Source organism: Megascapheus bottae, chromosome 5 (genome assembly GCF_031878675.1).
Source record: "Megascapheus bottae isolate mThoBot1 chromosome 5, mThoBot2.hap1, whole genome shotgun sequence".
NCBI classification, from domain to species: domain Eukaryota; kingdom Metazoa; phylum Chordata; class Mammalia; order Rodentia; family Geomyidae; genus Megascapheus; species Megascapheus bottae.
Genome location: NC_143513.1, coordinates 81,016,164 through 81,041,672, shown reverse-complemented (window position 1 = coordinate 81,041,672; position 25,509 = coordinate 81,016,164). Strand labels below are relative to the sequence as shown.

The 25,509-nt window shown below is 42.1% G+C and overlaps 1 protein-coding gene across 17 annotated transcripts in view; it reads left to right on the top strand.

Annotated features, from left to right (window-relative positions):
- Ezh2 (enhancer of zeste 2 polycomb repressive complex 2 subunit) overlaps window positions 1-25,509 on the top strand; it is a 65,595-nt gene that overhangs the window by 35,210 nt on the left and 4,876 nt on the right. For 10 of the 17 annotated variants that reach the window (XM_090333470.1, XM_090333464.1, XM_090333465.1 and 7 more), the window contains 13 exons: window positions 1,622-1,738; window positions 5,665-5,785; window positions 7,463-7,603; window positions 8,770-8,872; window positions 9,587-9,765; window positions 16,183-16,274; window positions 17,594-17,834; window positions 18,446-18,615; window positions 19,363-19,457; window positions 20,703-20,743; window positions 21,193-21,318; window positions 22,369-22,547; window positions 25,320-25,415. In XM_090333470.1, coding sequence (XP_090189596.1) covers window positions 1,622-1,738; window positions 5,665-5,785; window positions 7,463-7,603; window positions 8,770-8,872; window positions 9,587-9,765; window positions 16,183-16,274; window positions 17,594-17,834; window positions 18,446-18,615; window positions 19,363-19,457; window positions 20,703-20,743; window positions 21,193-21,318; window positions 22,369-22,547; window positions 25,320-25,415 — 1,701 coding nt within the window. Of the gene's footprint in view, window positions 1-1,291; window positions 1,375-1,621; window positions 1,739-5,664; window positions 5,786-7,462; window positions 7,604-8,769; window positions 8,873-9,586; window positions 9,766-16,182; window positions 16,275-17,593; window positions 17,835-18,445; window positions 18,616-19,362; window positions 19,458-20,702; window positions 20,744-21,192; window positions 21,319-22,368; window positions 22,548-25,319; window positions 25,416-25,509 lie in introns of those variants that run through there. The other 7 variants (XM_090333475.1, XM_090333473.1, XM_090333479.1 and 4 more) reach the window with 4 other exon arrangements.

Here is a 25,509-nt window from a genome sequence, read left to right as displayed (position 1 = left end):
TCCCGGCCCTGGGTCATAATACTTTCTAAAACCTGGATTCCTAGACGGGATAGAAGAACTGTAGTTATTTGGGAATAAAATTTTATTATATTTCGTAAGAGTCAGGATGCAAAAATTAAAAAAAAATTTTTTTTTGGTAGGTCATGGGGATTGAACTAGGCCTGGGCGCTGTCCCTGAGGTTTTCAGCTCAAGGCTTCTGCTCTGCCCTTGAGCCAAGCCCCCTACATCTCGTCTTTTAGAGGTTAATTGGAGATAAGAATCTCAGGTCCTTTTGTGCCCAGGCTGGCTTTGAACCTTGATCCTCAGATCTCAGCCTCCTGAGTAGCTAGGATGACAGGAGCCACTGCGCCTGGCTAAATTTAACTCTTAAACACTTACAGCAGTGTACTTTAGTTAACTATGATAAGATAGCATTACATCATAGTTAAATTGACATTGTTTTCTTAGTGATATAGAAGAAATAGTTGCGTCAACCTAGATTGTATAAAATGTGATATTTCAAGGGATGAAGTAGAGTGCCATGGTTGTGGGCCAAGAAGAATCTTAAGTCAGAGTTCTGGGATTTAAGTTTTGGCCCCATGCAGTGGACCTTGAACAAACTACTCATTCTTTGTTTACCTTAGTTTTACTTACAAAACAGGAGCTAAGAATGGTCCCTATCTTATAACGTTGCAGTAAATACTATGATAAAGAGTGTAATGTCTGAACTAGTAGTGCCTACTGTAGGAAATGTGCTAGGAAATTAGTTTTACAAAATCGGGTGGAGGGGCTGGGAATGTGGCTTAGTGGTAGAATGCTTGCCTTGGGCTTGATTCCTCAGTACTGCATACACTGAAAAAGCTGAAGTGGTTCTCTGGCTTAAGTGGTAGAGTGCTAGCCTTGAGCAAAAAGAAGCTCAGGGACAGCACCCAGGCCCTGAGTTCATCAAGTGGCAGGACTAGCAAACAACACAAAATCAGTTGGAATTCTCAACGATTGTAATTGAAACCCCAAAGTAATACTTTTAATATGACAGTGTTTTTAAAGAGTAGATGAAGATTAAAAAAATGTACCGGGCCACGATGGTTAATGTCTATACTTTCAGCACATCCTAATAGTCTAAGCTAGAGGCCAGATGAGTCGAGGCCATTCTGGGCTGTGTAGTATGACCCTGTCACAGCAACAAAACAAAGCAAACCTTCCTACAAACCCCCAAAGTAAACAGAAAAGGCTGATATTCACCGGTGTTCTTACTCCTAACGTGTGGAGTTGTTGTGTATTGTGAGGTCAGAGCACTGAAATGGAGCTCCGAGATTCACAGTGCACACGTGGAGGGGAGCGTGAGGCTCCTGAAGCTAGCATACACATCAAGTCTTGGTTCTTAAGTGTAGTTGGTAAGTAGGAAAAGATTTGGAGTGTTTTGAAAATTTGCAAACTCTAGTGAACTTTTTCATACTTAGTTAATAAGCAAAAACAAGAGACGATAAATCTCTTTGTTTTTGATGAACGTTCCTGTTCTAGGTAAAGAAAAATTCTCTTCCACCTGTTTGTTTAGACATCTCTTTACACTATAGTGGCTACAGCTTAAGATTTTCCTTCTATTCTTAGGAGAAAACAAATCTATTTATTTTTCTATTTTAGTGTTCCGTGACCAGTGACTTGGATTTCCCAGCACAAATCATCCCATTAAAGACCCTGAATGCAGTTGCGTCAGTACCTATAATGTATTCATGGTCTCCCCTACAGCAGAATTTTATGGTATGTAAGTAGCCTGTCTCCTGCTTATTAGAAAATAACTTACTTGATACAAGAAATCATAGATTACTTGTCATAATGAACCAAGACAGTGTGAATAAAAACATCTTTCCAAATGATAGATGGTTGGAAGAGATGGGGGAGAGTTAAGAAAGGGGTGACATTGATCAAGATGTATTGGACTTAGGACCTGACTTCTGAAATTGAAACCTCTTAGTACACGTGCCTAGTAAAAATACATTGAGCCACAGTGCTACTGTGGTTTTTTGATGGTTAATGGGAGATAAGAGTCTCATGGACTTTAGTAGTGCCCGAGCTGGCTCTGAATCACCATCTTCAGATCTCAGCCTCCTGAGTAGCTAGGATTACTATATACCTTGCTAGTAGGAAATATTATCAGGATTTATACAACACAAGCTCAGACACATCTAGCTAACAGGGGTCTTAGTAGCTTTGATAATAAATGCTTATATTTAATTCTTTATAGAAGTAGACGAAAGGAGTGCAGAACAGAAAAGAAATTCAGATGTGCATCCTTGACTTGTACTGTTAAATAAACATGGTTTCCCCACTAAGCTGGCACATGAAAGGAGAAGGTAAATAAAATGCCGAGGACTATCCTTGGTAAATTTAGAAAATTGCTTTACAGAGTTTCTTGCTAGAGATTTAAAAAACAACAACAACAAAAACAGACAAACAGCAGGGGAAGTGGCACTGTGGGTCAAGTGGTAGAACATCGATTTTGTTGTTGTTGGTCATGGGGCTTGAACTCTGGGCCTGGGTGCTGTCTCTGAGCTCTTTAGCTCAAGGCTACTAGAACCCATCTTTTGAGCTGATAAACTCAGGGCCAGAGCCTAGACCCAGAGTTCAAGCCCCACAACCACAACCCCTTCCCCCTTGGAGGGGTGGAGGAGAGAGAGAGAGAGACAGAGACAGAGAGATTTTTAATGTTCTTAATGACTTTTCTCTTATACTTTTTTCTTTTCTTTTTTTTTTTTTTTCTTGTGGGTTATGGGGCTTGAACTCTGCCTGGGCGCTGTCTCTGAGCTCTTCAACTCAAGGGTACCACCCTACCCTTGAGCCAAGCCCCACTTCCCCTTTTCTAGAGATTAATTGGAGATAAGAATCTCAGGTTCTTTTCTGCCCTTACAGGCTTTGAACCTTGATCCTCAGATCTCAGCCTCCTGAGTATCTAGGATTACAGGTGACGTGCCCAGCTCTCTTATACTTCTTATAGTGGAGGGTTAAAGGTAAAGGAGTTATCTGGGTATATACATTTGCATTTAAGGCTTTATTAAAAGTTTGTTTTGTAAAACTTCAAAGAAGGTTTAATATTTCAGACTGGAGTTCTGAAAGATATGTTTAAATTTATCATTAAATATTTATGAACTATCCCTGTATTTCTCTGGTCACAGTCCAAGCAGATTTGGTAGTCTATCAGTGTTATGGCTGGGACATGTTTTGGGAACAAATGTAAGAGGATACAGTTGAGAAACAGAATAAGCAAGGGTCATTTACAGTTTTGGCCTGGATCCAAACAAATGAACTCTTGGTTTAAATGGAATTAGTGCAAGCAAGATGTAATCAAACCAGGACTTTAATCTGAACAGATGGATACATTAAAGTCTAAATTTTCATTTTGAATTTCATATTCTTTTGCCTCACTTTTCCTTTTCATTCTATAAGGTACTGATAAATGATGGTCTAAGTTGTCCAGAATTTGTTACGTAGTGATTCTTTGAATAACTTTTTTGCTATATGCTGCTGCCTGACGATTGCTGTGTGTCCTGGCTTTTCCCATTGTGTTCTTCCCTATCAATTGTGACCACAGTGTGGTTCCAGCCTATCTCTTCTTACGTTGTGTCCCCTCTGTGGTCCTAGTTAGTTCATTCAGTTTAGCGTTTTCTTCCTAAGATTCCATTTTTAACCAATATCCTGTTCAAAAGCCTTTTGGGTTAGACCTAGTCTGACTCTGCATTCACCTCTTTAACCATGTTTCAGAACTGTCCATCTTCATCTATAATTACGGTTGCTTTTGTTCATTTGAGAATTCTGTTTCTCCTTTGTCAGCTTCCTGTTCTGTGTATCCCCCCATTCCCTCTCCCCCACCTGCAGTTGAGGGCTGAACTCAGGGCCTTGCACTTATAGGCAGATGCTCTTCCACAGCTCTGTGAAATCTTCTTTGGCAGATTGGCAGAAAAGCTAGCATGCTTTTCTTTCCCTGTCTTATAAACCTTGATGTCAACTCACTCACCATCTTTACTGGCATAATGAACTTTGACATACATTTTGTTTAGCAGAGTATCAAAATAGCTTATTATTCAGTGTTCTTATTTTACAAGGCGAAATCCTTTTTGGTATAAAATTTAAAGAAGCATCTGGGCACAGTGCCTGTAATCCAAGCTACTCAGAAGGCTGAGATCTGAGGACTGCGGTTCAAATCCAGCCCGGCTTCTGAAGTCCATGAGACTTCTGATGGTTCCAACGAACCATCAGAAAACCAGAAGTGGTCAAGTCCCATGACTGACCAGAAAAAACAAAACCAAAGAAAACCCAAAAGAGTTCAAAGAAGCATGTAGTACCCTACTTTACATCCACACAGTTTTATTATACCAAGTACCTTAAATTGATAGTAAGTGAAGTTTAGGAATCTTTGCTCATTATGGTTTTCATTTGGACATTTATTGTTGGTTTTTGACAAATGAAGCCATGAATTCTAAGACACATACTTCCCATTTTAACAAATGAAATAGAATGGCTTAAAATTAATGTTTCATCATAATCCACAGCATGTTTTCCTTTATTTCTTGTGGGGCTTGAACTCAGGGACTCCCTTCTTGCCTGGCTGTTTCTCCCAAGGCTGGCAGTCTACCATTTGAGCTACTTTTCCACATTTGGCTATTTTCTGGTTAACTAGAAATAACAGTCTCTTGGATTTGCCTTGCCTGTGCTGGCTTCAAGACAAATCCTCATATCTCCGCCTCCTGAGTAGCTAGAATTACAGTCCCTGCCATTGGCGGGAGGGTAGGTAACAAGGCTTTAACCTGGGCTTTGAGCTTTCCCTGTCCTTCTTACTGGTGACTGGTGCTCTGCCACGCCTTTTATTTGGCATTTTTCTTGTTAATTGGAGATGGAGTCACACATTTTTCTGCCTGGACTGGTCTGGAACATAAATTCTTGGTGTCTCAACTGTCTGAGTAGCTCGAATTGCAGAAGTGTGACACTTGGATCTGTCAGCTTTTTTCTTTTGTTAGACATACTTAAAGGTTGATGAAAAATAAAGTACAATCATTTTCTCCCTCGTCAAGCATTTGCTCATTGACTTATATTTAAGTCTAGAGAATTGAGTGAAGACTCACGGAGAACAGTTGTTTGCTTCTAGTTATCTCCCTGTGTTTGGTGGTGGCTGGTGATTAAGCCCAGGGTCTAGTGCGTGTTAGGCAGACACCAATACCAAACAACATCTGTAGTACCTTTCACGTTGAATTAAAAAATATAGTCAGTGGGGCCGGGAGTTTGGCCTAGTGGTAGAGTGCTTGCCTAGCATGCAGGAAGACCCGGGTTCGATTCCTCGGTACCACATACATAGAAAAAAGCCAGAAGTGATGCTGTGGCTCAAGTGGTAGAGCTCTAGCATAGAGAAAGCCCAAGGACAGTGACCGGGCCCTGAGTTCAAGGCCCAGGACGGGAAAAAAATAAAGTCAACAATCATCTGTTTTTGTTTTGATGCTGATGCTTGGGCTTGGGGCCTGGCTTTGTTCTTCGCTTTATTGTTTGAGCCATAGCTTTACTACTGGCTTTTTGTGCTTAATTGAACTGGGATCCTTACATAGTTCTCGGCCTCTGAGTAGATTATAGGTGTGAGCCACCAGGGCCTGCCCAGGTACGCCTGGTTCTTAAATAATATTGTTGTTTTGTTTCACTTTTAGGTGGAAGATGAAACTGTTTTACATAACATTCCTTATATGGGGGATGAGGTGCTAGACCAGGATGGTACTTTCATTGAAGAACTAATAAAGAATTATGATGGGAAAGTACATGGTGATAGAGGTGAGCCACATGTTTCCTGTTTTGAGAAAGAAAAGGCTAAAGAATTGACAAAATTTTATCATATAAGAGACACTTTTGTGGGGCGGGGGTGGTTGTCATGGGGCTTGAACTCTGGGCCTTGCTGCTACCCTGAACTCTTCAGCTCTAGGCTAGAACCTTACCACCTGAGCCACACTACCACTTACGGTTTTCTAATGGTTTATTGGAGATGAGAGTCTCTTTTGTGCCAGAGCTGCCTTTGAACCTCAATCCTCAGATCTCAGCTCCTGAGTAGGAAGGATTATTGGTGTGAGCCACCAATGCCTGGCAAAAGACATTTTTTTTTTTTTTTTTTTTTTTTGGGGTCGGTCCTGGGCCTTGAACTCTGGGCTTGGGCATTTTCTCTGAGGTCTTCAGCTCAAGGCTACTGCCCTACCCCTTGAGCCACAGCGCCACTTCTGGTTTTCTGGTGGTTAATTGGAGATAAGAGTCTCATAGAGTTTTGTGCCAGGGCTAGCTTTGAACCATGATCCTCTGCCTCCTGAGTAGCTAGGATTATAGGCGTGAGCCACCGTGTACAGCCAAAAGACAAGTTTTTAGTAATAAAAATTACCAGCCCAGGGATTTGGCCTAGTGGTAGAGTGCTTACCTAGCATGCACGAAGACCCAGGTTCGATTCCTGGGTACCACATACATAGAAAAGCCAGAAGTGGTGCTATGGCTCAAGTGGCAGGGCACTAGCCTTGAGGAGAAAGCCCAACAACAGTGTTCAGGCCCTGAGTTCAAGCCCCATGACTGACAAAAAAATAAAAATTAAAATTAAGCTTTGTGTTTGACTGGCCTGGATTCACAAGCCTAAAATTTTCAGTGATTTTTTTTTTTTTAATCGGAGGCTTCTTCTTGATATCTAGTAATAATTTGCACTTGGTTATGGGATAAATTAACAGTAGTAATAGTGTAAATGTCAGAGAAACTGTGCATATTTAAAAATTGATTAGTAGTAAAATATTGAGAATTAGGGCTCTATTCATGTGGCCTCCTGGGCTCAAAAAAAAAAAAGCCCCTCCCTGCTTGAAACACCTGCCCTTAAGGAAAGCCACTCCTAGCAGGACTGCTGAGGGTCAGACACAAGCTGGGCTGCGACAGTGACCACATTCGAGTCCCTTCCTGCGGGCTCCCTGCCCTCCTCATGTCCACCCCACATTCCAGGGTCAAACAGGCTCACGGCTGGGATGGGATGTCTGAGGCTCAGTCACCAGAATCCTGGCCTTACACCTTCTGTGTCCAGGAGGCTCTGTTAAAATGTCTGAGTGTGAGGTCATATTCTTATCATCCATGGCCACCGTTTGTGGAGAACAGGATCTGAAGCCATTCAGCTCAGGGACACAGATTTTTTGGGAGGAGACCGAAAAGGTAGATGGTTCTTGGAGAATTAGGACAGTACCAACTTTGTGACTTTTGGCAGGGACTGGCTCTAGAGAAAGCTAGAGTAGAAGATAAATTGTGGTTCTAAAGGCCAATCCTGAAAATGGTCTTGTCAGCCCTCTCCGTGCAATACTACTATTATATTTCTCATAGACCCAGGTGTTTCCTCCAAATTAGAAAAGGACTATAAACGTCTTTTATAAAGTCATAAATCAGCCTTGTTGTTACCACTGTCTTTGGTGTGTTTCTGACGTTTGCCTTGATGAATTTCAGAATGTGGGTTTATAAATGATGAAATTTTTGTGGAGTTGGTGAATGCTCTCGGTCAGTACAATGATGAAGACGATGAAGAGGATGGAGACGATCCTGACGAAAGAGAAGAAAAACAGAAGGATCTGGAGGATAGCCGAGATGGTATGTCTGATAGCAGATTTTTGTGCAGCAATGACATTCTTTCAAAACAAACAAACAGAAGTCCAAGACAGGTACCAGTGGCTCATGACTGGCCTGTAATCCCAGATACTCCGGAAGCTGACATCTGAGCATCAAAGCCAGTCTGGGCAGAAAGAGTCCTAGGGAGTCTGATCTCTAGTTAACCACAAGAAACTGGAAGCAGAGCTGTGGCTCAAATAGTAGCTTAGCCATGAGCAAAAAGAGCTCAGAGACAGTATCTTGAGAGCCCTAGCACTGGCACAGAAAACAGAAACAAAAACAACCCACCAAAAAACAAAAGTAGTGCAAAGGAGAACATAGTTCCTTCTTTCTCTTTTGTTAACTATTACATCCTTAATATTAGATAAGAGCATTACAGTATTTCGCTTGAGCATTTTTTCTTTCCTTTGGCTAATAAAAGAACACAGTCCTTACTTTGGACGTCACTGAGCAATTTGCATAATCATTATTATAATGGTAATCTTGCATTGGCATCTACAAGTTGTATGTTTATCACCTCGGAGACGTCCACTCATTTAGCCCTCACAGCTTCAAAAGGTAAATGTTATTATTAGATCCCCTGAAATGTTAACCTCGGCCTAACTTGCCTCCAGAGCTGTGCATTTTCCCCCTGCATTGTTAATGTCTTCCTGTAAAACTGTTGCTCTCAAACTCAGCCCGTAGTGCTGTTCTGTACTCAGCAAGCTCCTGTTAAGGCACTATGGATGAAATCAGGCATAGAATTAGAGATTCAAAGAAGCATTTTTTTAGAATAACATGATAATGATAATAATCTACTTCACTTTCTTCATATTAAAGATGAGGAAACAGATCTAAGTGGCTCAGGAGTAACAGAGAATTGGAATCTGGGGTTTCTGTATATCTTAGTACTCTTGAGTCCTGCAGAAATGACTTTTGTGTTTGATCTGCAAGTGTTCTGCAGACTTAAATTAAAAGTAAGTGAACTACCTAGTTGATGATGTCTTAGAAATAGCTTCCCCAACTCTAATACTGAGCTTTGAATTTAAGTATTTTCCTACTTGTGCCACAAAAGACTCAAGTTACTGAGATACTACTATATGAAAAAACTGAAAGGTTGAAAACTTATTTCCATTCTTTCTCCCCCCTTTTCATAATTCTCTATGAAGAAAAAGAAAGCCGCCCACCTCGGAAATTTCCTTCTGATAAAATTTTTGAGGCTATTTCTTCAATGTTTCCAGATAAGGGCACAGCAGAAGAATTAAAGGAAAAGTAAGTAAATTTTGTTCTTTTGAGGTAGTCTCGCCTTGTGTGGCATGTGACTTTTGGTCTAGGTTATTGCAAATGGAACTATTCCAGCTGATGAGCCACTCAGTTTCTTTGTAATGTTCGCATGATACTTGAAGTAGGATATTTATTTGTAGTATTCTGTACTACAGAATGTTTATTGTAGGTGGAATGAATACACACACACACACACACACACACACACACACACACATGCATAATTCACAGTAGTACTATTATAGAAAAATTTTCTGAATACTGGTAGAAATTTCAGAATAGTTGATGCTTAATTAAAGCTAATATAAAGTCCAGGATATATCCAAACCATTAGGTACATTGTTATGCCAAACATAATATCTATTTCTTTTTTGAGGGGTTGGGGAGGGGGTCTGGTTGTGTGGCTTGAACTCTGGACCTGGGCATTGTCCCTGAGCTCTTCAGCTCCAGGCTCCTGTCCTTAGTCCTTGAGCCACAGCACCACTCCCAATATCTTAATTCTTCATAGAGCATGCAGAATGCTTATGTATAATGCTTAATTACTTCCTGAATTAAAGACTTCCAGAAGATGTGTGTGTGTATGTGTGTGTGTGTATTTCAGTCAGAGTAAACTTTTAAAAAAATATGGAAAGCTATTGTCAAAAGCTTAAAAATTTTTTTTTTTTCTGATTGACTCCTGTTACTTTTCTCGGTTAATATTAGATATAAAGAACTCACGGAGCAGCAGCTCCCAGGTGCTCTTCCCCCCGAGTGTACCCCCAACATAGACGGACCAAATGCCAAGTCTGTTCAGAGGGAGCAAAGCTTACATTCATTTCATACACTTTTTTGTCGACGATGTTTTAAGTATGACTGCTTCCTACATCGTAAGTGCAATTATTGTACGTTTTCATTTTCTATCTTTGTTGTGGAATTATGTGTAAAGTACTTTGAAAAATGCGATAATGTCTTACTGTTAGAATTCAAACTTTCCATTTAGTTTCATAATTTAGACAAAAGTTAGGATTCTGAATATTGTTATTTCTACTTTTAAAAATAATACAGTATGTGTGCCATAGTTATATCGCATTAAGAACACATTATCTTTTGTTTGACTTTAAATGAAAGTATTTAAAAAACCTCTTACCCAGAGGAATTAAAAAGTAAAAAGGTTTAACATTAAGTAAGAACATATTTATAGAAGAAACATCTGTTTTTCCCCCCCTTTTAAATTTTTGTGTTTGTAGTTTAACTGATATTTATATGCTAGGAATGCCTTGTTCTTTTTTCATTAATAAGGAAGTTGTTTGGATGGTAGAGGATTGGTAATCCAGCCAAACTACAGGCCTGGCATAGCAGATGCAATCTGTCCAGGGAATGTAAATATTCTAATTAGCTTGAGGGCAAAGTGGTTTTAGTCAGCAACTAATCACACTTTGTATTCCAAAATCACTTTTAGATAGCAGGGTTTTTTTTGGGTAGGTTGGGGCTGACTGTTCTGATTTTGAGCCATGGAAATTCTTTATCAAAGTTTTAACCTAGAGGAATCAGTGTTCACTACTGGACTGACTTGGGTATACAGAGATAACAGCATCTCTAGTAGGAGGAAGAATGAGGTGTGACAAACCAGGCTGGGTATCTGAAGCTGCTGGAACAGGACCCAGATTAGAACTTATCATAGAAAAATGTTCTGTTGTGCTTTCTAGTATTTCTACATCCTTTGGGAAAAATCAAATTTAAGTCTGAAGCTGTGTCATTTTGTCCCTTCAGGTGTTAATGTGAAAATCTTATTCTTAATATTCTTTCAGAATGTATGTTGATGTTGCTTGTAGAAAATACAATTTCCGGCTGGGAGTTTGGCCTAGAGCTTAAAGTGCTTGCCTAGCATGCAGAAGACCCGGGTTCGATTCCTCGGTACCACATACATAGAAAAAAGCCGGAAGTGGTGCTGAGGCTCAAGTGGAAGAGCTCTAGCCTTGAGAAAGTCCAAGGACAGTGCTCAGGCCCTGAGCTCAAGCCCAGGACTGGCCAAAAAAAAAAAAAAAAAGAAAGAAAGAAAGAAAATACAATTTCCAGGCTGGGAGTGTGGCCTCATGATAGAGTGTTTGCCTAGTATGCATGAAGCCCTGAGTTTGATTCCTCACTAGCACATACACAGAAAAAGCTAGAATGTGGTGCTGTGACTCAAGTAGCAGAGTGCTAGTCTTCAGCAAAACGTGTCAAAGAACAATGCCCAGGCCCTGAGTTCAAGCCCCAGGACTGGCCAAAAAAAAAGAAGAAAAAGAAACATATAATTTCTGAAATGGTTCGAACTTCAAAGTAAAGATTTCAAAGTTTGTGATCAGTGATTAACATTTTTAAGAAATATTTTTTAAAAATATGAAATTGTTTAACATGTAGGCATAATTGTCATAATTAGCAGGCTATCTTCACACATGCACATACATACACACATTCCCCATCCCCACAACTGCATGGGAATGATACTGTGGTTTTGTGTGGGTTTTTCATGTATGTATCTATGTATGCATGCATGCATGCATGCGTATGGAGATTAGATGAGATGGTGCCTCCAGCCTCCGTGTTTGCTGATTCAAATCTAGAAGTTATTACTAGCTTCTCATCACTGCAGTTGTACTGTGGTTATCTAGGCTCTTGTGTTTGTGCTCTTTTGTGAGGTATTCTGTAATTTCATTTTTTATTTGTGCTGGTCCTGGGGCTTGAACTCAGGGCATGGACACTATCCCTGAACATGTACCCCTTACGCCACAGCTTCATGTCTGTCTTTTTAAATAGTTTACTGGAGTTAAGAGTTTCATGGACTTCTCTTCTCTGGTCTGATTTCAAATGATTATCCTCAGATCTCAGCCTCCTGAGTAGCTAGGATTGCATTTATTTTTACCACCAAATTTTATTGAAGAGTGCTTGAGATCAGTAATTTAACCAAAAGTTCTTAAAACCAACAGTTGGTGTTGATCTATGATTGTTTTCACATGACACCAAGCTTAAGAAGTGCTCAGAAGACTTGGGATATGACAGTAATATGATGACAAAGACTGATTAGAGAAATCTGTTTTCCCAGGGATGGGGAGCCCTTTTTCTGCCAAAAGCTATTTGGATATTGTAGCATCATTTACAGGCCATACAACATTAACACCGTGGGCCTGAGGGAGCTGACAAGAAGCACTTGTATCTGCCCTGTCATGGACGAAATTATTTAAGGCCCAAGGCCAGATATTCCCTGTTTCTTCAGCATCGTAAAACAAGTACCGAGCGTGTGGGGCACTTAGACAAATGAGCTCTTTGTTCCTTTTTTGTAATTTGAAAAATCACCACTTGAGACTGGTAGTGAGTCAAGTTTGTTCCAGCTCTATGTTCTTTGATCTTGCTATTCTGTATTTAAGGTATCACTTACTTGGTGAAGTATTTGAAGGTAGTAGCGAGTTATTGTGGTTATTGTAGAACCATTTTCTAGAGCTGTCAGTTGAATCCCATATTAAAGGATAAAGAGCAGATGAAATTGTATATTGTGGTTTCAAAGTTTTCTTGGTTTGAAAACATTTAAGACTTTATCAAGGATTTATATATTAATTCTAATATAAAAATGCCTCCAGTGGCCGGGAGTTTGGCCTAGTGTTAGGAGTACTTGCTTTTAGCATGCATGAAGACCCAGGTTTGATTCCTTGGTATCACATACATAGAAAAGAGACGGAAGTGGTTGGTGCTATGGCTCAAGTGGTAGAGCTGTAGCCTTGAGAAAGCCCAAAGACAGTGCTCAGGCCCTCAGCTCAAGTCCAGGACTGGCAAAAAAAAAAAAAAAAAAAAGCCTTCAGCATTCATGTTTTTGCTGTTTTGTACAATTTTAAACGTGTCTAGCTGTGCACTGGTGACTTAGGCCCTTAATCCTAGTTACTTACGAGCCAGAGATTTGAGGATTATGATTCAAAGCCAACCCATACAGAAAACTCCACTGGATTCCATCTCTAAAATAACCAGCAAAAAATTGGGCTAGAGGCATGGCTCAACTGGTAGAATGCCAGCTGTGGGAGCAAGAAAACTAAGTGAGCATGTGCGAGACTCTGTGTTAACCTTGGAACCAGCCCCCCCAAAGAAAACAAACAAGCAAACAAACAAAAGAAAACTTTAGATTTTGTTGATAGCCTATAATCTCAGCACTCAGGAGGTGGAAGCAAAAGGGAAATTCCAGGCTAGTTGAGCTGCATACAGAGACCCTATCTCAAAAAAAAAAAAAATAAAATAAAATAAAGCAAGGGCTAGGAGTGTGGCTTAGTGGTAGGGCACTTGCCTGCCATATGCAAATTCAGGATTCAGTTCTACCATAGAAAAAAAAATGAATCTAGCACAATCACACCCCCCCCATTTTCCTATGTTATATATAGTTTTACAGTTAGAGAAACCTTGGTCAGTGCCTGGGTAGTTTGAATTATTATTATAGTGTTATTATTATTATTATTATTATTATTATTATTATTTTAAACTGGGGATCAAACCCAAGGAGTTCTTTACTTGATGTAAGTAGTTCTGTTTGGGATTCTTTCAATAAAAATCTAGTCGCAAAGATTCTCCTATTTTAGCTGAGTACAATGTTAAACGTATTTTAAAATGTCTAATTTTAAAAAATTAAACATTTTCTTTCCTTTTTGTTTTTGTTTTGTATGGGTTCTGGGGCTTGAACTCTGAGATTTTTTTGCTCAGGGCCAGCACTGTACCACTTGAGCCATACTTTTCCTTTAGGCTTTTTAGTAGTTAATTGGAGGTGAGTGTGTCACAGACTTTTTTTCCCTGGGCTAGCTTTGTACCACACCCAGTCTCAGATCTAAGATTACAGTCCTGAGCCACCGGTCCCTGGCTGATGCTTTAAAATTGTTTACTGTATCTTTCAACCGTTACCATGTTAATTTCTCCTTTATAGCTTGACTTTATGTATTAGACTGAATAGTTGTATGAATGCTGTACTTTCTGGTTGGGATCTGATGAGATGTCTACTGCAGGATGAGCAGAGGCTTCAGTGCCTTAGTTGTGCCCATCTGTCTGTGTATGCTCTAAATAGAGACGCTAGAGAAGGTGACCAGACCAAAATAGTCTTCTAGCTGATGAAGATCTGGATCTTTAGATGAGTACGTTTCCTTGCTCTTGATTTGACTTTTCAACTTCTATATACCCAGTGTTTGTGCTGCGTAACCGACTGCCAATTAGCCATATGGTACTGGGTTCTCATTCTGGAAGAAAGTAGGTCATAACATACAAAACCAAAGCTGGAGGAAGTGGCTCACACCTGTAATCCTAGCTACTCAGGAGGCTGAGTTCTGAGGATCACGGTTCAAAGCCAGCCCGGGCACTAAAGGCTGTGAGATTCTTGTTTCCAGTTAACCACTAGAAAACTGCAAGTGGCACTGTATCTCCAGGGGTCGGGCAGTAGCCTTGAGCTGAAGAGCTTAGGGATAGTGCCCAGGCCCAGAGTTTAAGCCGCACTACTCACCCCCCCAAAAAAAACAAAAAAGTAAAACAGAAAACAAGTGAAATTGATTCATCCTCAACACCACTTAAAATAAAATGTTTCCTGGATCCCATTTCCTTTTAAATGTAAGTTTACATTGATGTATGGTAAAAAAAAATTTTCGAAGCCATTTTTCTTCAGGAGTTCTTTTTTTTAATTGTCGGAATAATGTATAGAAAGGTTATAGTTAAATTTATCAGCTAGTAGGTACATTACTTCTTGCACATTGATACCTCTTCTCGTGTTTAAATTTGTTTTGAGCCCTGGGCAAATCCAGAAGACACCAAAATGTGTGTGAACACACTTGCAATTCTGTCATTGGGCTGGCTGAGTGGCTCAGGAGGGCTATAAGTTCAAGACTAGCTTGGCCAATATACTAGGACTCTGCCTCATAAAACTTAGAACAACAACAACAAAATACCCACGAAAATGTTTTCTGAAGCCAGGCCCTGGTAACTCACACCTGTAATTTGAGCTACTTAGGAGGCTGAGATCTGAGGATCAAGGTTCAAAGCCAGCCCAGGCATGGAAGTCCACCAGACTCTTATCTCCAACTCATCATTGGAAAACCGGAAGTGGCACTGTGGCACAAGTGGTAGAGCACTAGCCTTGAGCTGAAGAGCTCAGGGACAGAGCCTAGGCCCAAAGTTCAAGCCTCAAGACTGACCAAAAAGAAAAAAAAGGGTTTTCTGAATAAATCATTTTTTCAGAATCCAGGTCCTGGAGTTTGACCTAGTGGTAGATTGCTTGCCTAGCATAAACCAAACCCTGGATTCGATTCCTCAGTACCACATACATAGAAAAAGTTGGAAGTGGTGCTGTGGCTCAAGAGGTGGAACACTAGCCTTGAGAAAGCTCAAAGATAGTGCCCAGGTCCTGAGTTCAAGCCTTAGGACCGGCCATCCCCTCCCCCCCCCCAAAAAAAAAATCCAAATTAGTAATTCTGAATGGGTGATTTGAAGCATTTGCTTTTATATGTGAAGAAGCTAGTTCCTGAGAATTCCTCTGAAGTTCATACTAGTGTGTTGGCATTGTTTCCCTATATTCCATGTATCTATTGTCATATTACTTGGAAGTTTTGTTTCAGAATTTTTTTTTTTTTAATCTTTCATTTCTGACTATTGCCCTGTGGACAGGCGCTGGTTCTCATTAGGTTCTTCATTGGCTGTGATTCTCAAAAAGAATTCAATGTTGGTAATTTAGAATTGTCCTCCCCCCCAGTCCTGGGCTTAAGCTCAGGGCCTGAGCACTGTCCTTGGATTTTTTTTCTCAAGGCTAGAGCTCTACCACTTGAGCCTCAGCACCACTTCTGGCTTTTTTCAATATATGTGGTATTGAGGAATCGAACCCGGATCTTCGTGCATGCTAGGCAAGCACTCCACCACTAGGCCAAACTGCCGGCCCCAAGAATTGTCCTTTTTGTAATTGAGTTTTAACAAGTAGGATTTCCTTCTCTTCCTGTGTCTTGACCATTCTTTAGAAATGAAGAAACTGTAGATCTCAGAATTTACTTGATAAAATAGGAAGCCAAATTATAAAGATTTAAATATTTATAGTTATAGTTTCTGTATGTCAGTTATTAATGCAAAAAGAATATAACAAACTGATCACTCCATAGTACACTGTGTTTCTACTTTGCTTAGAGGAAACGTTGACAGTTCAGTAAGAATTTGGAGGGAAATGATGTAAAGTAATGTAAACCATCCATTAGTAATATTGCAGTCATGATCCAGGGGGTCTGGGGAAGCAGTCAGTCTTTTCTCCTTACATTCAGATGCTTTGTGTTAAACTTACTTTGTAGCTTTTCATGCAACACCTAATACATATAAGCGGAAGAACACTGAAACAGCTCTGGACAACAAACCCTGCGGACCACAGTGTTACCAGCATCTGGTAAGATGTGCTTTTGTATTCTGGAGGGCTTATGGAGTTTAATGCTGAGCTCTGGTGGAGGTGGTAAAGCCAGCGTTCATATTGTCCATCCCTGCACCACTGTTGGTTAAGAGACAGGCAGTGCTCTCACCCATGTTCTTTCCTAGCTCACGTACTGCACAATTTAGTTCTTCAGGAATTTTTGTTGTGTATCTGTTATCTCTTTAGCAACCTCTGGAGAGTACATAGGATCAAAAACGCAAAGCTAATGACAGCATGAGGCTCGGCCCCTTGAACACTAGAATCTCCGCAGTCGCGCTCAGTAGCTCCTAACTGTTCTCATGACCATATCCCTTCCGTGAGTGCTAGGCCCTAGGTAGTTAAAGCTGTACTGTAGAATCTACAGATTTTTTTTTAAGTGATGGAGAAAAGGTAAGGGATTAGGGAAATATAAGGTAGGAAACTTGTTTTTACGGGTACTATCTTATTGTTTACCATTTCCCCTCTTTGAACCAAGCCACTCCTACCTAGGAACTAAATGGGTATATATTGCCTGTTGGATTTTGGAGAGAAGATTCAGTGAATGGCACCTGCAGAAGGTATCCTATTTTTAAGCAATTTGGTTTTGTAGTCTGAAGTATAAAACTGTTAGCTGCTCTCAAACTTTTCCCTTCTATTTCCACTAAAAAATGGAATTCTTGAGCACTGTTGTATAGTATTCTTTAAAGGCAGAACTTTTATTTGGCTCATCTAAAATGTTTCTGTGGTCTCTCTATAAACGATGCTCTTACCATTGTTTTATACTTTCTGAGACTGGATTACTTCACAATGCAAAACGTAAGCCTTGGACTCTGATCCTGAAGTTCCTTTCATGTCTTCCTGTGGCTGCGCCTCCTTCACAGGAAAAAATATTGGATGGTTTAATAGTAAGACAGAAAGTGACAAAGTATGCATGTTTGTGTTTTGTATTTTTCTTGTGTACTTTAACTAGTACCTTTAAAGAGGTATTTGTTACTCTACATAGGCATCTGACTTGATGCTATTAGATAGATGATTCTTTTGCCAGAGATTCACTTTTAAATGAATTATATTTTAATGTTAATATAGTTCCACAAACTCACCATGCAGAATTGCCTTGCTTGATTTCATGCCACTCTAGTAAGATATTAAGCTCATTTATGTTTCTGAAGTTTTCAGATCATCAAAAGTGAGTATATTTAGATATTCAATAATTGTGATAAATCTGTGGGCCTGTTTGCCTTATGCAATATCTTTGTATTCTCTTTTACCAAAATGAGGCTGAGATCTTTACACTGATGGGAACCACTTTCGTGTTTCAGGAGGGAGCAAAGGAGTTTGCTGCTGCCCTGACTGCGGAGAGGATTAAGACTCCACCGAAGCGGCCTGGGGGCCGCCGGAGAGGCCGGCTTCCCACCAACAGCAGCAGACCCAGCACGCCCACCATCAATGTGCTGGAGTCTAAAGACACAGACAGCGACCGGGAAGCTGGGGCTGACACTGGAGGAGAAAGCAATGACAAGGAGGAGGAGGAGAAAAAGGACGAAACCTCCAGCTCCTCTGGTGAGGCATCTCTGGGCTGTTTTACCATTGCTTCACAGGTTCATATTGTGGAGATTAAGGATATGGAATACAAGCAATACTTCTTTGGCTTTGTTCTCTTGAATAAATAGTCTAAGATCAAAGAATGCTTTCATGAATGTAGCTGAATTGTTACAGATTTTCCTACCCCACGATGTTTGCCCTTCAGTTTTCCAGAAAGGTCAGTCCAAACTACTCTCACCCTCCCGGTGCTTTCTCTTCTCAGGTTAATATGAAATTCTGATCACATGCTTTTAATGTTGTTGATGTCATATGAGCAGATTTGGTTAGAGAGAAAGCTAGAGAACACGAATGAGTATTTTACCGATTGAGTTTTAGTTATCTTTTCACCTTAAGGAGTTACACCACTTCTGGCCATAGTCTGATGACCCCATTTGTATTCATTTTCCTAAAATATTAAAGAAAGGGCAACTTCATGGTTGGGATTGGAGAAGAACCTTTCTGGAATTGTTTCTAGCTTCATTTTATCCTCAGATACGATTAATTTCCTTCTGTGTTCTTAAGCATATCCTGAATTTTCAAGCATGTCCTGAGTTTTACTTCTTGACTTGTGCTAACATTTGGTTTTGTAGAAGCAAATTCTCGGTGTCAAACCCCAATAAAGATGAAGCCAAATATTGAACCTCCTGAGAACGTGGAGTGGAGCGGTGCTGAGGCATCCATGTTTAGAGTCCTCATCGGTACTTACTATGATAATTTCTGTGCCATTGCAAGGCTCATCGGGACCAAAACATGCAGACAGGTAGGTATCCCTGATTAAAATATAGGAATAATATGTATTCTTTGTCCAAACATACACAGTCTTCCTCTTCTTAAAAGAATCTCTCCTCTCCTCCCCTCTCCCTCCCTCTCCCTCCCTCTCCCTCCCTCTCCCTCTCTCCCTCTCTCCCTCTCTCCCTCTCTCCCTCTTTCTCTCTCTCCCTCCCTCTCTCTCCCTGTCTCTCCCACCCTCTCTCTCCCACCCTCTCTTCAGCCCTCTCTCCAGCCATCTCTCTCCTCTCATCCTGGGGCCTGGATTCAGAGCCTGGGCAATGTCCTTGGGCTTTCTCAAGGCTAGCACTTTACCACTTGAGCCATAGACCACTTCTAACTTGTATTTGTGGTACTGAGGATTTGAACCCAGGGCTTTGTGCATGCTAGGCGAGCACTCTATCACTAGGCTACATTTCCAGCCCTCCTATTTCTTTTTTTACCAAGAGGAAAAGAAATAAACATAATTCTTTAGTTGAATTACAGGATTTCCTCATTTTAGATATTTAAGGTTGGGCTAAAAGCAAGTAAGTTGAAATCTGACATCTCTACTTGTGACCAGAATGTAATTGCTGCCATTCTCCCCATGTGATGGAGGCCCCTGGCATCCACGGGGCCCCAGCTGGCCGCAGTCATTGGAAAGAAGCATTTCCCTCGCGCACGGGAGCATGGGGTGGTTCCCTGTCGTCGACTATCCTATGGACTGTCCTCACCGCCCTGTGTCTGTGACGCTCCTCAGGTGTATGAATTTAGAGTCAAGGAATCCAGTATCATAGCGCCGGCCCCCGCCGAGGACGTGGACACTCCCCCGAGGAAGAAGAAGAGAAAGCACCGGTGAGTGTGTGGCCGAGCTTCCAGATAAGCACACAGAAGCGGGCTGTGTCCCAGCAGCGGAGGCTGCAGCCCACTTGCACGATAGAAATAGCAACTGTAAACTGCCATCTGAGAGCGCGAGGCCTGTGCAAGGTCGCTGGTGTGCTCTGAATAGACAGCAGGCCTGCTAGAAGTTACACACGTTTTACCAAACTACATCTTGGATTAGAAAACATACTTAGCTTTGTAGTAAAAGCCACATAACAATGACTTTAGCTGTTGGTTAAGAAATGTTTGGGGGCCGGGAGTTTGGCCTAGTGGTAGAGTGCTTGCCTAGCATGCAGGAAGACCCAGGTTCAGTTCCTCGGTACCACATACATAGAAAAAAGCTGGAAGTGGTGCTGAGGGTCAAGTGGTAGAGCTCTAGCCTTGAGAAAGCCCAAGGACAGTGCTCAGGCCCTGAGCTCAGGCCTGGGACTGGCAGAAAAAAGAAATGTTTGAAAATAGGTTTTTTGCTTTGAGGTCTTAGTCAGGTTTTAGAACTGAATTGTCATCTAGCACTGCCTGGGTTTCCTTGAATGCCCTTGCTTTCTGCTGCTCTTGAGCACGCTCTTCTAAACATTCTATTCCACAGAAGCTTCTGTGCATGATGATAAAGTGTAGTGAATGTTATTAGCTTGATGTGATTGGTAAATGTAGAGCCCCCTAAAATGGTGCCTGGGTTCCTAACCTAACTCTCTTAAAATGAGAATCCTATTTGGATGCATTAGAAAACAATTAGATTACACTTCAAAAACTTACTGTGTAGCCTCAGTTATTGTATTCGTTTACGAAGTAATGTAGCGCTTTTGAGATATTAGGACCTTTGACCCCAGGACATCAGGCTTTAGTAGTTTCTCATTGTTTGGTTGAAATGTTTGTGACAGTATAGCTTGATTGGATGGTTAATAATACTAGAAATTGACAAAATATGAGCATGCATACAGTTGGACTCTTAAGTTGGTCATTGAAGGCACACTCTTGTCAGTGAGGTTCTCAGCCCTGCCCAGCTAGCATGGACGAGCACAGGAAGTGGTTCCTGTCTGGCCCAGCAGCCTCAGAGTGGCTGGCTGTTCAAGTCACTGAGCTAACCTTTGGGTCGCGTAGGACGCTTCTTGTTAACATGCTGTCTGCTAGGTCCAGTTAGCTGTTTGGCTGGATTTACAGCTGTGACCATACTTGAGCTTTCTCCAGGGGTTGATGTTGTCTTTTCTCTTGTTTTTGCAGGTTGTGGGCTGCCCACTGTAGAAAGATACAGCTGAAAAAGGGTGAGTAGCTTTCCATTCAACTTAGTTATTGTTTGTAACAGTGTCTACTTCGTTCTCATGTTTTAGAATAGTAACTGGATTGGAATTGGGTTATTCTAATTTAATTCTTTCCTATGCAACAACTTAATTTAAATAAAAGATAACCTGTTGAGGAGTCTCCACTCAGTTATCTTTTGGAAAATGAAAGCTGACTGGACCAAGTGAGGCAGTGAGAAGCACTTTGGAAATGGACCAGAGGCCGGGCTGTGCAGCACTTGGGGGGGGGGTGGGCGGGAGCAGGGGAGGTGATTCTTGCCTTTTGTCCCGGAATGTATGCAGCACTGTAAGTACGGTAGCTGGAACCCAGGAAGGGAGCTCCAGAGGCTTGGGGAAGGGTGTACTCTTGTTAACTGTGCGACTGTTTCCCATCTCCCTGGATTCATTGGCTGCGTGCTGTTGTCTTTACTCAGACGGCTCCTCTAACCATGTTTACAACTATCAACCCTGTGACCATCCGCGGCAGCCTTGTGACAGTTCGTGCCCTTGTGTGATAGCACAAAATTTTTGTGAAAAGTTTTGTCAATGTAGTTCAGAGTGTAAGTATTTGTTGCTTTGATGCAATTGCATGAGAACCGAATAGGCCTTTGGTTGGCAAATTAACATAGCAACTTACACCAAAGCATAGGGACAGGACATACTCCCTTGCCACTCACGTGAGGAAACCTTTTTTTGTTCTACAAGTGTTTATTGAGCCCTTAACTGCCCTGTCCTAGTGTCCGGTCCGCCTCCTGGGTAATGTGTGTGTTTGTGCCTGTGCGTGCGTGTGTGCGTGCGTGTGTGTATTTGTTAAGCAAGTTAGGCAGGGTGTTGAAATATTTGATTTTTCTTTCTTTTTTAAAAGATTATTCTTTGATGATTTAAATTAAATGATAGTATAGTTGATATACACTATAAGGGGAGATCTAGAAGTGGCTGCTCAAACATTTTGGGGCACTAGGGTTTTAGTGTTCAGAATGAAGAGAAAGTAGTGTAAGGGTAATAGATTTTTGCAGTTGTTTAAAGAAGCTTGCATTCTAAGGAACAGGCTTGAACTGTCAGGGCTGTTAGACTGGTCAAGGACCATGGATGCTGTTTAGTTCAAAGTTGAAGGAAATTCATATACTTTTTTTTTTTTTTTTTTTTGCTGGTACTGGGGCTTGAACTTCAGGCCTGGGTGCTGTCCCCTCGCCTTTTGTGCTCAAGGCTGGCATTCTACCCCTGAGCCACACCTCCAGCTCTTTGGTGGTCAGTCGATGTAAGAGTCTCATAGACTTTCCTTCGGGGCTGACCTCTAAGTGGGATCCTTTGATCTCTGCCTCCTGTGTTGCAAGGATTACAGGCGTGAGCCACCGTTACCTGGCTCCATATACCATTTAATAACTATGAAATTGGAAACACTCACCAGTCGTCTTCCTTGGTCCTAACAGTTCTGCATTTGCGGTTGGTTCCGTTCCTTCCTCTTCTGTACAGAGGAGGATGAGATGGTTGTGAAGGGGGAACTGAGAGCTTCAGGTGCTCTGGGCAGTGCTTGCACTGCCTTTATGCCAGTGTTTGCATGGTGCTGAATGGGAGTGATGGTGGTGACGATGATGAATTTGTCTCTGAAGGTCAGAACCGCTTTCCCGGATGCCGGTGCAAAGCACAGTGCAACACCAAGCAGTGCCCGTGCTACCTGGCTGTCCGAGAGTGTGACCCTGACCTCTGCCTCACCTGTGGAGCTGCTGACCACTGGGATAGTAAAAACGTGTCCTGCAAAAACTGCAGTATTCAGCGGGGTTCCAAGAAGGTAAGCAGCGGTCATTGTCTCCTCTGTTGGCACCTGGCTTTAGACAGACAGAAGTAAAGGTGTGGGGGATGCGGGGAGAAGACGGTGGGGTTTTCTGTGGGTGACTGTTGTCTTTTACATTTCTCAGGGAATGCCCCACTTGGTGGGGTTAGACTAGGCCTTAGAAGTATCGGGCTTGTTATAAAATTTATTTTCTAACTGTTTAATAGATGATTTAAATTTCTCATTAAGTTAATATGTCATCTTCTTCCTCTTTTTCTTACTCTTCTTCCTCCCCCCCCTCCCTTTGGCCAGTCCTGAGTACTGTCTTTGGGGTTTTCTCAAGGCTAGAGCTCTACCACTTGAGCCACAGCACCACTTCTGGCCTATTTTATGTATGTGGTACCAAGGAATTGAACCCCAGTCTTCATGAATGCTAGGCAAGCAGTCTACCACGAGGCCATAACCCCGGCCCATTATGTCTTCTTCTTTCTTCAATCCAAGCAGGTTTTTTTTTTTTTTTTTTTTTTGGCTTGTTCTGGGGCTGAACTCAGGGCCTGAGCACACTGTCCTTGGGCTTTCTCAAGTCTAGAGCTCTGCCACTTGAGCTGCCACATGGCCACTTCCAGTCTTTTTTTTTTTTTTTTTAATGTATATGGTACCACAGAATTGAGCCTGGGTCTTCATGCATGCTAGGCAAGTATTCTACCACTAGACCAAACTCCTTCCTGGTCCACAGATTTTTTTTTTTTTTTAAATAGGCTTGCTTGCTTGCTTGCTTGCTTGCTTGCTTTCTCTCTCTCTCTCTCTCTCTCTCTCTCTCTCTCTCTCTCTCTCTCTCTCTCTCTCTCTCTCTCTCTCTCTCTTTCTTTCTTTCTTTCTTTCTTTCTTTCTTTCTTTCTTTCTTTCTTTCTTTCTTTCTTTCTGCATGCCAGTCCTGGGCTTGAGCTCAGGGCCTGAGCACTGTCCTTGGGTTTTCTCAAGGCTAGAGCTCTACCACTTGAGCCTCAGCACAGCACCACTTCCGGCTTTTTTCTATGTATGTGGTACCGAGGAATCGAACCCGGGTCTTCATGCATCCTAGGCAAGCACTTTAACCACTAGACCAAACTCCCAGCCCTGGTCCACAGATTTTTATCACAATAAATAGATCTGTTCTCATGAAGTGGAATCTTTTGGTTCTTTTCTTTTCAGAGTGAAAGGTAAAATTTCACGTGGCAAGGTTTAGTAGATGTGTTTTTGTCAGGCTGTCTGTGGTGGTACACGAGCTGTGTCTTTCCTATCCAGTGTTCCTCTGTGGGTGTGCAGTGCATGCACAGCTTAGGTCTGAGGCTGCCCCACCAATAAGAGCCCCTTAAGGCCAAAAATCCTGCCCTATGCGAAACATTTACCTTCTCTTGATTTCCTTCCCTGTGGCTCTGAGCCAGCAGTACCTGTAATTTCACCTTGGGTGGAGTGGGCTGGCTTGGTGGTATCAGTTCATTCTAGGTGGCTTACTGTCCATGTAGGCCTCTGGACTGGGGCGGTCGTGCTCAGCGTCCTGAGGTATCCCGTTCAGACTTGCCGCTGCTGGTTAGGTGGTGTCTCCCACAAAACCGGGGAGAGTTTGTGCTGACGCGTGCTCTTTGTTGACATTTTTACTTCTCAGAGTAAGCCTGGTGTACCAACGGGGTTTCATTTAATTACACGTATTTAGTCTTGTTTATGATCAGGAGTGTTTGGGAAGTCATCCTGATGGAAAACTATAGGGTGGACCAGAATTGGCATTCAGTTGCTGGTTGATCTTGGAGCCATTTTCAAGGCCCCAGGAAGATTCTAGATGCAAACAGTAACAGGCCATGAAGAAGCATTAGCACTAACTGAGCACTTTACAGCAATGATGACCTTGGTTGGGGTTCTGTGCTGAAACGAATGTGGGCCTGCTGAGATGAGCCCCCCAACTGTAGCCTCCATGGTGACTTGGAAAGTGCTAGGGAGAAGACTCTGAAAGAAAGCAAGCTACCATGGTTAAAATGGCAGCAGCTCTCCCCCTCCCCCCAGGAATACATTCCCTTAAAGAGCCAGACTGAGCTGGTAGTAGAAGAATGGGGGAAGAGGCAGAGAGTGGTTGGTGTTTTCATATGTAAGATTTGTGTTAGCCAGACATGGTGGTTCACCCCTGTCTTCTAGTGCTTGGGAGACTGAGGCAGGGGAGTGTGAAGGCCAGGGCAGTCTGGGAGGTCCCATCTCAGAAATGTGTGCTATTTGGGGTGCTGTGACAGGAAAGCATCTCCCAGGAGAAAAGATTTGCTTGGCGGATGGTTTCGGTGCATGGTCGCCAAGCCATGTGTGGTGAGGGAGCAGAATGGAGAGAGCAAGGGGTGGTAGACCTGAGCCTGAGAGCCCGGGGGCGGGGGATCCACCATTCAGTCACCCACTTCTACAGTGCGCCCCCCAACAGTGCCATCAGTGGGTTCATATAGTGATAAAATTAGATCCATCATATTCAAGATTTTCGGGGACACCTCATCATCTAAAGCAGCAGAGTCGAGGCCGGAGGGGACATAACTACGCAGCAGTCCTGAGAAGCTGTCTCACCTCTGGTTGTAGGGGAGTCATGACACCCCGGGCTGGGTTCCCTCGGTGCTCTCCCTATGCATTTTATTGACAACTTTGTTTTGCAGGTTGCAGTTCTGCTCAGTTGCTTGTGCAGTTTGGATCTAGCCGTGGTGCACCTTGGGTTTCAATGGGAGGTGACTTGTCACTGGTCTACGCTCGTCCTTTTCTGATACGTGGTTGTGCTTTACTCTGTAGCACTTACTGCTGGCACCATCTGATGTGGCAGGCTGGGGGATTTTTATCAAAGATCCTGTACAGAAAAATGAATTCATCTCAGAATACTGTGGAGAGGTAAGGCAACACTCACTATTAAAGTGCTATTATTTATAATAGCCGCCTTTGTTTTGAAATGACTTCATTAGTGAAATCATTAGGTTTGATTAGA